The 13,989-nt window shown below is 39.9% G+C and overlaps 1 protein-coding gene across 1 annotated transcript in view; it reads right to left on the bottom strand.

Annotated features, from left to right (window-relative positions):
- Positions 1-1,578: 1,578 nt before the first annotated feature.
- LOC109907638 (nuclear factor of activated T-cells, cytoplasmic 1-like) overlaps positions 1,579-13,989 on the bottom strand; it is a 63,823-nt gene continuing 51,412 nt past the window's right edge. The window contains exon 10 of the mRNA XM_020505727.2: positions 1,579-7,106. Coding sequence (XP_020361316.1) covers positions 7,051-7,106 — 56 coding nt within the window. The 3' untranslated portion in view covers positions 1,579-7,050. The remainder of the gene's footprint in view (positions 7,107-13,989) is intronic.

The following is a 13,989-nucleotide window of genomic DNA, read 5'->3' as shown; positions in this document are numbered from 1 at the left end:
AACATAGAGTAAAAGGAGGTTTCTGGGGGCGATAAAATAGCATCAAGGTATAATGTACAGACAAATGTATGGTAGGATGTGAATACAGTGGAGGTAAACCTAGGTATTGAGTGATGAAGAGAGAGATATTGTCTCTAGAAGCATCGTTGAAACCAGGAGATGTCATTGCATGTGTGGGTGGTGGAACTAATAGGTTGGATAAGGTATAGTGAGCAGGACTAGAGGCTCTACAGTGAAATAAGCCAATAAACACTAACCAGAACAGAAATGGACAAGACATATTGACATTAAGGAGAGGCATGCTTAGTCGAGTGATCAAAAGGGTCCGGTGAGTGGAGAGGTTGGTTGGTGATTTAGACAGCTAGCCAGGGCATCGGTAGCAAGCTAGCATAGGATGGAGGTCTGTTGTTAGCTACCTCTTGCGTTCCGTCAGTAAATTAGTGGGGTTCCGTGTGGTAGAGGGGATTAATCCAAATCACACAACAACAACAAAAATAAAAACAATAGATATAGTTATAGAGGCCCAAGAAGAAAACATAATAATAATAATAAGAAAATAAAAAAATATATATATAAAAAAAAAATTGTCCGATTGTCTATTCAGATAGCAGCCGGTAAAACAGCTAACGGTTAGCAGGCCGCAGATGGGCGTTCAGGAGCCAGCCGAATAACTCCTTCGGGTAGATAACGTCGGCAGTCCAGTTGTGAAGGCCCGGTGGGGCTCCGCGAAAGCAGTAAAACGGGTCCGGATAGGTGACTGCAGCCCAGGTGTGATTGATGGAACTCAGGAGTGATTGACGGAGCTTGCTAGCTCCGGAATAATTGATGTTTGCTCCGGAATCGACGAAGGCCGATAGTCACACGGATAGCAGCTAGCTAGCTGTGAGATCCGGGTATGAATGTCCAGAGAGCAGTCGAAATCCAGGGACATGGAGAGAAAAATTGGTCCGGTATGTTCCGTTCCGAGCCGCGCTGCGCCGTACAGAACTGGCGATAGATTTTCGAGCTAAAGGATAGCTGATGACCACAAACCGTGGTTAGCTGAATACTAACGATTTGCCAGTAAAGGAGCTAACTAGCTTCTGAACTAGCTTCTGGATTAGCTTCTGGCTAGTTTCAGGCTAGCTTCTTGGAGTTTCTGGCTAGCTTCTTGGAGGATTACAGATCTGAGGTAAATAATACTTTTTTATAAATATACATTGGTGAGGCGGGTTGCAGGAGAGTGTTTTGAAGATGAGTTGATGGAAAATAAAAATAAAATGTATGTGAAAAAGTTGTAAATATATATATATACAGGACACGACAAGACGAGGACAAAAGACGTCTGAACTGCTATGCCACCTTGGTTTGTTAATGAATCTGAGGCTGCTTCATTTGAAAGCGAAACACAGCTTTTGAAGAAAGCCTAATTTAATTAGAGTGCAAGACACAAGTGCTATCTCCCTGATATGCCTGTGATGTCAATTGATATATAATGTATTACTAAATTTAACTGAGTGTATTATTAATTAACTAAATATAACTCTCTAAAATCTAAACTACATTAATGTAATATTCAATATAAATAATTGAGACAACTGTGGCATTCAAAAGAAGGTATTTATTATTGACAATACATACAGTACATGAAGCAGAATTGGAGCCCACAAAAAAAACTGTGAACAATTAATCTGCATATCTGAACAATATAATAGTCAACTTTTCAGTAAACATGGCTTCATGGCTTTGTTAATTTCCTTTAAATTCATGGATTAAGACTTAATATAAAAGAGCGGAAATAAATGCAGTTGTAATAAGGGAACGTATGCGAGCTAATGATACAATGAAGCAAAAATCTGATTATTTAGCATGTCTAACTATTGTGCATTCTACAAATGGAATCTTAGAATACTATATATTGTAGTGAATTATATAGTTAACCATTTGGTAATATGAGGAGCTACATGAAACACTTGAATAAACAAAGTATATGCTATAAGAATAAATACATACTTATAGAAAAATGTAAAAGTTTTGGATCTCCTACATGAGAATATTGCTTTTCACCATTGTTACCAATTCTTTGGATTAAAGGAAATAATAAATGTACATAAGAGACACCTTTTTCTATTACAGTCTTAAATGTATACATTATTTGAGAAACAAACGCTATACCAGCATATTGCATAGGTATCCAGGAATTATTTTCTAATTGACAATTTAACCAAAGTGAGATGATTTCTTCCTTTCATATGAATAAAAGAATGATTGCTAATGTACGTATTACCAGATTTCTTCACTGTTTGTACAAGCGAAACCAAAAAAAATGAATTTCAGGGATGGCATGATTAGTGTGGCGAAAACCTGCTGTATATGCTCTATCCCATTCACATATTTTTTTCAAGCATAATTCTTTCCCTCGGTATCTTGTAGACAAGAACTACACAACTATGTAATAACTATGTAAAGGAAATTCATTTGAGTTAGCATATGGCAACCATATGAAGCAGAAGCTAATCAAGCATTGGCCAGTAAGCAACAGAGTTATTATCACAGGCTGACTATTGGCTAATCAAGCATATGAAATGCAAACATTGCATTGTCCCAACAGGACAGAGGCAGCACTGGTACTTGAGATGAAATTTAGGCTTTCCAAAAGGCACTAGCCTTGAATATCTTCAAAATCCTCTTGACAACATAGCCAACACATTGCCCTAGTTGTATTTCCTTAAAATAAATATACACCTGAGCAGATTGAGGTCTTTGTCTTTATAAGGCATGTGCTTTTAACTCACTGTACACAAGGACTCAATGTTGATGCCATTTCTCAGTCCTTGGGTGACATGAAGAGATGGCTCAAGTCACAAACATACAGAGCTGTACTAAACAACAGATCAAAAGTCAAATTGAACATGCAGGTAATGCTATCATTGGTGAGTGTGAACAAGTGCTTAAAGGTCAACTGCCCCTTGGAACCAACTTCACTGGTTTTAAACGGCCTATGTGGCATCGATGAGTCAAATTCATTCTAGTGTCAAAATAGAGTGCAAAGTGTAAATAGAATAATTTTTATTATAAACTCAGTCTCGTCCAAAACAGAGTATTGTAAGTGCGTTCGTCACAACTTACTAGGAGGTTGGGTATGGATTACTTACATGGCCACTTTTGTAGATGATGCCCAATTGCCTAGAGACAACACGTTGTCATACCATGTGGACATTTGATGTCAAGTCTGCATATGGATACAACACACGCACGTTTCGCTCAGCAAACAGGAGTGAAAATAGGCTTCCATAAAGTTGCTGCAAACTGCCAATGCATTTCAACAATATTGCCAGATTACCAGGAATAGATTGTACCCGACACAGTCAATTCTGCTGCCTGTCAACTGTCAAACGACTGGTGTTGGTGAGTATGTTAACTAAATAGATAAGTGGTACTAGCTATCTAGTAGCTATTTTTGGTTATACAAAGGGTGTGAAAAATGACATATTTTGACTAATGTTGTATTTCTGTTGCTAATTGTTTAGCTAATCCTCTTAATAAAACCAATGGTTCAAACTGCATGTCTCTATCACAATCCGTTCAAAAGGTATTGGTGTTTTTTCCCTTGTAGGATGGCCAAAATTAGGATGACTAAATCAATGGAGGCCAGAGAAAAAAAGTGGTCAAAAGTTTGGAAAATTCCATTGTCATCTAGGCTGGATTCTGTGCAAGAATTAAGGCTACTGGCTACCTCACTTTCCTGTTGAAATCCTCTTTTCTCGAATCCGCAGGACATTAAACAATATAGAGGTAAGATGGATATTGATTTTGAGACATGGCATGTATTATTTTCATATTTTAGTATACGCTTTTCATATTAATTCGAAATTCCTATTTTTTTTAAATATACGATTTCTCACAAAAACAAACGTATCTCTGTGAAATGTCACTGAGCATATACCAAGCATTTTATTTTCAAAGCTTTTAATATTTAATTCACCGCTATGTCAACAGAGCTCGGTGCTTATTATTGGATGTATTAGGTTACTCATGTTAGAGAAAGACCCCATGGAACGATTCAGAACACAAGTAATCATATTTGTCTTGGTAAAATGTATTTTATAACATAAGGAAGTGAAATTTCATCACCAAAGCACGTTTTCACCCACCCTGGGCAGGACACCCTATTATAAAACATGATTTGATAATGCTAGCGAGCCAGGCTAGCTGTGATACCACAGATGAAGGGGGAATTATACTGTAACTAGATAAATACATTACTCTAACGTGTAATGTGATGTATAGCATGTCAGAGGAATATGTGCATAGCTCACATTAGCTAGCTACCTTGGTAACAACAGATAGCCCATTGGCATTTAGGGTCAATAACCGGGTAATCACTTGGATACTAGCTTTTTAGTCAATCATAGGATGTAGCCAGCTTGTTTTCAATCATGTTTTAACTCGAACTGCATAGCTAATGTTACGTTAGCTAGCTAGCCAATTCATTGAAACTCGTACAAAGATATGATAACTAACCGGGATTTGCAAGTTAGGTCTCTAGCTAGCATTCGGGGGCTTTGTCTGATAACCCAAAACAACATGCCTGTTCTCATAAAAGTTTATCATGTATGCTCTAGGACAAAAATAAATGTAGGATGGCACTTGTCTAATGTCAAATATAGCTATGCCTCTGCCAGCAAATAGCAAAACATAACAGTAAACATTCAGCAATGTAGACTGCTGGTTGCATAGCATCAGCGTCACCGGCCTGAATCTATTCCGTAGTTACAGTCCCTCTATTAGCATATAAATTACTTACAAACTAGAGAACCTTATGTTTCTCGCTATATCATTCAGTGATGATATGTATTCCATTCACAGGCTACATACACAACCTGGTGGATTTGTTGTTCAGCAGCTTCGTGAGTAACCCCATACCATATTAGGAGCTGTTACAGAAGGCTGAGGCAGTGGTGAAGCACCAGTCCTGCTTCAGAGTAATGGAGGTCACATTTGGTCTGGTCAATGGTCAAAATTACTATCTGTCCTGAAATTCACCTAATCACCATTCATAACACAATGAGTGCCATGTATAGTATGTTGTAAGGAGGTGGCCCCTTCCACTGTGCCAATGGACTACTGGGCCCCAGAGAGTAATGCCAACCAGTCAGTGCCATGCTGGCACGTGTCCCTTGTGAATTAGCTATGAATCAGGATTGGCTATGGCTATGTTCAACCGTGAAATAACGGCAGAAGAGATGCTTTTGAAATGTAGTCCTCTGACTGAAAGACAAGTTGACACTGATGTCTGAATTGGGAGAGACGTTGCACTCAGCATTAAAATTATACACATCTATTACTTTGTATCATATTTTGTTACTTTTGAATTGAATGGTACTATCAATAGGGGGGAGGGACCCTGTGTATTCTTAAAACATGTCAGGGAACTTTTGTCTTATATGGGACACCATAAAGGAAGGTACAATATTTGCACATTATCAGAACACTTCTTCTACAGTATTATGTGAAGTATGGGTTATTATACATAGAACTGTTACACTTGAAAGTTATCAAAACACTTTGTTTAGAATATCTACATAAGTTTAACAATTGCACTCTTCTCATATTACTCTGTAGGCTCCTGGATGGAGCTTTGAATTGGGCAAACTCTGTCATATCGAGGATGGAGTGTCATGCACTCCTGCCCCCTGACTGCACTTGTCTATAACCTGTAATACATTACATATATTAAAGGGACCTCCTCACCCAGAGTTTTGCATGTCAGTGTGTGGTTAGACAGCCAAATCCTTAGATTTGGCCAAATAGAATGCCATTCTGGTTAGACAGCTGAAGTTGTACTCAACACAACTTATTTTTATTTGCTAGCTAAGTGTAGGCACATCAATATGATATCTACATTATACAATACTTTGTCTTTGTAACACAAACTCATCCCTTTGTGCAATGTCAAGATTTAGGCTAGGTGACACCTGACAGGCTAGGTGACACCTGACACACCTAGGGATATTAGTAGTTTTGGATTTGTCCCCCTGGGAAAGATGTAACAGTGGACACAAAGAGAGATGATACAAAACTAGCCACTTATAGAATATTGTGTTGGTGGACAGCTGAGCTGACTTAAGACCAGGTGTTCAACTCTCGGTTTAAACCATTTCCACGGTAACATGCATTACATGACTTGACGAAACACTGAAACTAAGTTCTAAGCTACTTTCGTAGCAAGGTGTTGTAGAACGAGGTCCTTATGAAACACATTCCAGACACTGGCACTTGCTATCTTGGCATAACTGATTTGACAGAGAAATCTTAGCTAGATAGCTGCAGCTGGCTATCCTATCACCAAGCTACGCTAGCTACTGTCAGCTTGACTAAACAAGCTCACACAAACTGTAGAACTGAATTAGCTGACCATCTTAAGAAGGTCGAGTCAGTCAGGGGAGAAGTCCTCAACTTCAAATGTTGTTCTCTCCATAGCAAAGCTAGTTAGTTTGTTTGTGATTCCGCTAGCATTTCTTTATGAGCATTGATGAAAAACAAGGCCAAATCAGGAAGTGCAGTCGCCCTTTAATTCTCATCATTTCCTATTTCCAGTCAAAGGCACTTATTATGGATGAAATCATCTCATTGAAAGCCAGATACACAAAAGAATCTGAAGCATTGTACACAAAACGTACACTTAGGCACTGAATCATTTACAATATCTGCAGACAGAAGTAAAAAATTAAAAATAAAACGAAATTGGTCCACTAAAAAGCATACTTATTGGGGTTGAGGCTGGAAGGTGTAGTGCTGCATAGTACGCCTGTTTTTATTTTCTGAGAGATCAGCCATTTCATTTCATCTTCAATTTTTATACATTGGTGAATCTTCTGAAACGGCATCTTCTGAAGGCACACATTAGATTCTAATCTTCAAGATGCTCAATCTCTGTTCCCCTTGGTTGTTTTTTTGGCTTCCTGCATACTGTAGTCCAAGCATGCAGACGTTGTAAAAATTATTGGTACAGTATGGTAAATCCCTTTCTTCTGCTTCAGTCCTCCTGTGTCCATGATGAAAGTGGTGCTACGCATGACTGTGGACAGAGATGCTTGAGAGGTCGTTCCTGATGATCTCATTAACTGTGAAGAAAGGAGAAAGATGTCAATATCTCCCAATCTACATCAAAGCATCTCCGGTACATTCTTAGAAAAAAAGGGTTCCAAAAGGGTTATTCGGCTGTCCCCAGAGTGGAAAGGGTTCTACATGGAACCCCAAAATGTTCTACCTGGAACCAAAAAGGGTTCTTGAAAGGGTTCTCCTATGTAGACAGCCAAAGAACCATTTTAGGTTCTAGATAGCACTTCTTTTTTTAAGTGTATAGTTCATAGTATTTGAGAGATATAGCTAGGTGTTTTAGCAGGTATTACAGTGCCTTGCGAAAGTATTCGGCCCCCTTGAACTTTGCGACATTTCAGGCTTCAAACATAAAGATATAAAACTGTATTTTTTTGTGAAGAATCAACAACAAGTGGGACACAATCATGAAGTGGAACGACATTTATTGGATATTTCAAACTTTTTTAACAAAGCAAAAACTGAAAAATTGGGCGTGCAAAATTATTCAGCCCCTTTACTTTCAGTGCAGCAAACTCTCTCCAGAAGTTCAGTGAGGATCTCTGAATGATCCAATGTTGACCTAAATGACTAATGATGATAAATACAATCCACCTGTGTGTAATCAAGTCTCCGTATAAATGCACCTGCACTGTGATAGTCTCAGAGGTCCGTTAAAAGCGCAGAGAGCATCATGAAGAACAAGGAACACACCAGGCAGGTCCGAGATACTGTTGTGAAGAAGTTTAAAGCCGGATTTGGATACAAAAAGATTTCCCAAGCTTTAAACATCCCAAGGAGCACTGTGGAAGCGATAATATTGAAATGGAAGGAGTATCAGACCACTGCAAATCTACCAAGACCTGGCCGTCCCTCTAAACTTTCAGCTCATACAAGGAGAAGACTGATCAGAGATGCAGCCAAGAGGCCCCTGATCACTCTGGATGAACTGCAGAGATCTACAGCTGAGGTGGGAGACTCTGTCCATAGGACAACAATCAGTCGTATATTGCACAAATCTGGCCTTTATGGAAGAGTGGCAAGAAGAAAGCCATTTCTTAAAGATATCCATAAAAAGTGTCGTTTAAAGTTTGCCACAAGCCACCTGGGAGACACACCAAACATGTGGAAGAAGGTGTTCTGGTCAGATGAAACCAAAATTGAACTTTTTGACAACAATGCAAAACGTTATGTTTGGCGTAAAAGCAACACAGCTCATCACCCTGAACACCATCCCCACTGTCAAACATGGTGGCAGCGTCATGGTTTGGGCCTGCTTTTCTTCAGCAGGGACAGGAAAGATGGTTAAAATTGATGGGAAGATGGATGGAGCCAAATACAGGACCATTCTGGAAGAAAACCTGATGGAGTCTGCAAAAGACCTGAGACTGGGACGGAGATTTGTCTTCCAACAAGACAATGCAAAATCTACAATGGAATGGTTCAAAAATAAACATATCCAGGTGTTAGAATGGCCAAGTCAAAGTCCAGACCTGAATCCAATCGAGAATCTGTGGGAAGAACTGAAAACTGCTGTTCACAAATGCTCTCCATCCAACCTCACTGAGCTCGAGCTGTTTTTGCAAGGAGGAATGGGAAAACATTTCAGTCTCTCAATGTGCAAAACTGATAGAGACATACCCCAAGCGACTTACAGCTGTAATCGCAGCAAAAGGTGGTGCTACAAAGTATTAACTTAAGGGGGCCGAATAATTTTGCACGCCCAATTTTTCAGTTTTTGATTTGTTAAAAAAGTTTTATATCTTTATGTTTGAAGCCTGAAATGTGGCAAAAGGTCGCAAAGTTCAAGGGGGCCGAATACTTTCGCAAGGCACTGTACGTCATGATGCGTTCAGTGTGCAAAATATATTCATTTGTTCAAACGGAAAATAAATCTTGTTAAGTCTTGTAAGTCTTGTTAACACAGATAAATAGAAGTCTCAGACTGTTTGGTTTGGAGAGGATGCAGCTTCGTGCCCTCTACAAAGGATCCAAATGCACTTGTCATGCACTTGTCTCTCCCCCTTTCCTGCCTACTGCCACTCTTTCAGTGTTCCCACAGTCGGTGAGCTTGTCCCCTTTTATCAGCTGTGTTCTTTGGCTGATGGGAGGGAAGTGACCAAACACCGAAGGGACCAATTGGAACTAAACAAACAGCAATGTGGCAGTGTGTGCCTTCTGAAAAAGAGGATGGCAAAGGCAGCCATTTTAATTGAGGAGTCCACCATGAACCAGCAGTGTCAGACTCACCAAGAGGACCTGATTCCCTTTACAGTGCTTTTTCTGGCAAGCCTTATCAGATCTGCAGTCTGTGAAATATTGACAATCTGGTAACATCTGCAAAACCTAAAGCTTTTAGCAAGAAAAGGACTCCTTCATATTAGAACAAGCTATGCCCCTTCATTACTTGTGAGACCGAATCACCATCTGTGTTATAGTTGCTTCAGTATTTAACCTATCTAGGACTGGCTCGCCAACAGCCAATGAAATTGCAGGGCGCCAAATACAAATCAACAGAAATCTCATAAATCTAATTTCTCAAACATACAAGTATTAGGCACCATTTTAAAGATAAAATTCTCATTAATCCAGCCACAGTGTCTGATTTCAAAAATGCTTTACAGCGAAAGCTCCACAAATGATTATGTTAGGATACCACTAACTCACAGAAAAACCCAGCCATTTTTCCAGCCAAAGAGAGGAGTCATAAAAAGCACAAATAGAGATCAAATTAATCACTAACCTTTGATGATCTTCATCAGATGACACTCATAGGACTTCATGTTACACAATACATGTATGTTTTGTTCGCTAAAGTTCATATTTATATCCAAAAATCTTATTTTACATTGGCGTGTTATGTTCAGTAGTTCCAAAACATGCAGCGATATTGCAGAGAACCACATGAAATCACAGAAATACTCATTATAAATGTTGACAAATACTCAAGTGTTATGCATGGAACTTTAGATACACTTCTCCTTAATGCAACCCCTGTGTCAGATTTCAAACAAACTTTACGGAAAAAGCATAATCTGAGAACGGCGCTCAGAGCCCAAATCAGCCAAAATAAATATTGGCCATGTTGTGCAGTCAACATTAGTCATAAATAGCATTATAAATATTCACTTACATTTGATGATCTTCATCAGAATGCACTCCCAGGAATCGCAGTTCCACAATAAATGTTTGTTTTGTTCGATAATGTCCATCATTTATGTCCAAATAGCTTCTTTTGTTAGGGCGTTTGGTAAACAAATCCAAAAGCGCATTCAGGTCCAGTCGGACAAAAAGTTCAAAAAGTTATATTCCAGGTCGAAGAAACTTGTCAAAGTATGGAATCAATCTTTAGGATGTTTTTATCATCAATGTTCAATCATGTTCCAACTGGAGAATTCCATTGTCTGTAGAAAAGCAATGGAATATGAGATACCTCTCATGTGAAATGCGCGTGACTGAGAACGAGGCTGCTGGCAGACCCCTTAGTCAAACAGCTCCCATCCGGCCCCCCTTCACAGGAGAAGCCTGAAACAACGTTCTACAGACGGTTGACATCTAGTGGAAGCATTAGGAAGTGCAAAATAACCCATATCCCACTGAATTCGATAGGGGCTGAGTTCAAAAACTACAAACCTCAGATTTCCCACTTCCTGTTTGGATTTCTTCTCAGGTTTTTGCCTGCCATATGAGTTCTGTTATACTCACAGACATCATTCAAACCGTTTTAGAAACTTCAGAGTGTTTTCTATCCAATACTAATAATATTATGCATATATTAGCATCTGGGACTGAGTAGGAGGCAGTTTACTCTGGGCACTCTATTCATCCAAAAGTGAAAATGCTGCCCCCTATCCCAAAGAAGATAAATAAACATGATTTTATTATTATTATTATTTTTATATATTATTTTCCTATGATGATAGGATAAAGGGTCAATAGTACAAGGCATTTCTTTTCATTTACACAGACACCTGATTGAGGAGCTTGGAGGAAAATTCATTTTTTTTTTTTCAGACGATATATCATTTAATAGTACTGAATGAACCAGCACCACTATCATTTAACAGCCTCTGGCTGAATCCCAAATGGCACCATAATCCCTAAATAATGCACTACTTTTAACCAGAGTGCTATGGGCCCTGGTCAAAAGTAGTGCACTATATAGAGAATAAGGTGGTATTTGGGACTCTAACCACCTCTGCAGCAGCTCCTCCTAGACTCAGATCTAGCCACAGGCCAAGGATGTGTCTCTCAGCTCCACCAGATAGCAGCCAGATAGGGGAACACCCCTGGAGCCTGGTGGTGGAAGCCAAGCCCACCAGCCTACAGAGGAATTCCATTTGACCGGACACTGGCCCTGAACCATTAGCTCGCTCCCATTACAGCCAGGAGCTGGGGCCTGGAATTGTGAGATTCCCTCCCAAAAAATGAGGTGGTGCTTTTTCATCTATTGTGGTGCGGTACAGCTCTTCCCTTTGTGGACCAGCCCAGACACAGCCACTTCCTCTCAGCCTTCTCCCTTACTTTCCTGCACAATAAGAGTGACAGAGTGTTCCTAGCAGCGCTTGGCTGGTCCCAGAGGTGTTTACATGGTAGAGAGTAGTCTTTGTGGTCCAAACAATGTGCAGGTCAAACTAATTTGACATGATCACAACCGGTGGTATAAATGTACAGAGGACAGAGGTGAATGTGAGAAACCGATACATGTGAGCAACCAATAAACTAAACGAAAGAGGCATTCCATAACATGTTCAGGGATTTCGAAGACAAATCACTTGAATTTTGATAGTAAGGGAAGCTCTTTTCTTATGGCTACAGAGTACAGTACAAACGTCCCTGAATCTGAGCCGTCAAGTTGTCTAGACATAAAGTTCATGTTTGGCCAGCTGATTGACTGCTATTAATAAAGAAATAGGAAAACGATCTGTGTTGGCTAAATGACGGAGTAGAGCTCTCATACGTGTGTGTCATAGAAACACACAGACACACACTATTATGTGTCTTTGAGGACAGGCGTGTATTTCAATGTGATAGGACTTCATTGAGGAACTTGGCAAGAGCAGATACTTGTTAGTGGAATTATGGCATTTTTATTCAGGTACATTAAATCACCTCTTGATCTGCCATAATAGTGGATCTAGAAAAAAATGGCTATTCAGTTTCCAACAGTTCACTTCTGTGCTTTAAGGTTTTATCTTTGTAATACATCACCAGCAGACGATTTCCAAACCCATCTTTCAGATATTAGCAAAGCAATGTGCTAGGAAAGCATGCTAGCCATCTTTCAGATATTAGCAAAGCATGTGCTAGGAGAGCAGGCTAGCCATCTTTCAGATATTAGCATGTGCTAGGAGAGCAGGCTAGCCATCTTTCAGATATTAGCATGTGCTAGGAGAGCAGGCTAGCCATCTTTCAGATATTAGCAAAGCATGTGCTAGCAGAGCAGGCTAGCCATCTTTCAGATATTAGCATGTGCTAGGAGAGCAGGCTAGAGTTTCTTTCAGATATTAGCAAATGCATGTGCTAGGAGAGCAGGCTAGCCATCTTTCAGATATTACCATGTGCTAGGAGAGCAGGCTAGCCATCTTTCAGATATTAGCAAAGCATGTGCTAGGAGAGCAGGCTAGTCATCTTTCAGATATTAGCAAAGCATGTGCTAGGAGAGCAGGCTAGCCATCTTTCATATATTAGCATGTGCTAGGAGAGCAGGCTAGCCATCTTTCATATATTAGCATGTGCTAGGAGAGCGGCTAGCCATCTTTCATATATTAGCAAAGCATGTGCTAGGAGAGCAGGTTAGCCATCTTTCAGATATTAGCAAAGCATGTGCCATGAGAGCAGGCTAGCCATCTTTCAGATATTAGCAAAGCATGTGCTAGGAGAGCAGGCTAGCTATCTTTAAGATATTAGCAAAGCATGTGCTAGGAGAGCAGGCTAGCCATCTTTCAGATCTTAGCAAAGCATGTGCTAGGAGAGCAGGCTAGCCATCTTTCGAATATTAGCAAAGCATGTGCTAGGAGAGCAGGCTAGCCATCTTTCAGATATTAGCAAAGCATGTGCTAGGAGAGCAGGCTAGCCATCTTTCGAATATTAGCAAAGCATGTGCTAGGAGAGCAGGCTAGCCATCTTTCAAGGGAGACCTTGGAGTATTCCCATTCAGTCATATGGAAGATCTGTGCTTCTGTGGGGATAATGTACCATACTAGGCCTCAGCTTGAATTTGATTGAAATCTTTAACAACTCTATTTAGGTTCATTGCAAGTCAAATTTACATCATGACATTTTCTAATGCATACACAAGGTGCATAGTTTAATTTCAACATGATCTTCAGAGCCCCACACTACTTCTTAGTCTTTGTCAGCAGCAAGGTGTATAACTTGGCCTTTCAAAAATAGCCATTAACCACAAAGTGAAGAAATAACCACATCCCCACCTCAATCCCCACCCTTTGACTTTATTCTCCCCAACCCCTGCCACGTGTGTTCTTCCCAGAACTCAGTCCACTGGCCCGGCCGTCAGTCGTCTATTTGATCTGGCATCAACCTTCTCTGCAGCTGGAGGTTATGGGATATCCTTTTCCAAACTCAAACAACCAGGGACGAGTTGTGCTCCAACGTCTCCATACATACAGTACATACATCAAGTCATGATGTCAGACATCAATCTGAGACATTAATACATCAGAAACAGACACACCATATCATCACCTTCCCATTTGATGACCAACATGGTGGATGGATTACGGAGTTTGAATAGATTTGCAGAAATATGCCACATATGGTTCAATAGGTTCTAGATATCTGCTGAATATAGAAAATACACATCTGTAAAAACATTGTATTTTAAACAGATTGACAGCAGTTTACATGAATCTAAATCTGGGATTGATTATTAAATATAAGTGTTGA

This window comes from Oncorhynchus kisutch, linkage group LG17, assembly GCF_002021735.2.
Source record: "Oncorhynchus kisutch isolate 150728-3 linkage group LG17, Okis_V2, whole genome shotgun sequence".
Taxonomy (NCBI): Eukaryota; Metazoa; Chordata; class Actinopteri; order Salmoniformes; family Salmonidae; genus Oncorhynchus; species Oncorhynchus kisutch.
The sequence above is the reverse complement of the archived record's forward strand: the minus strand, read 5'-3'. Positions and strand labels throughout refer to the sequence as shown.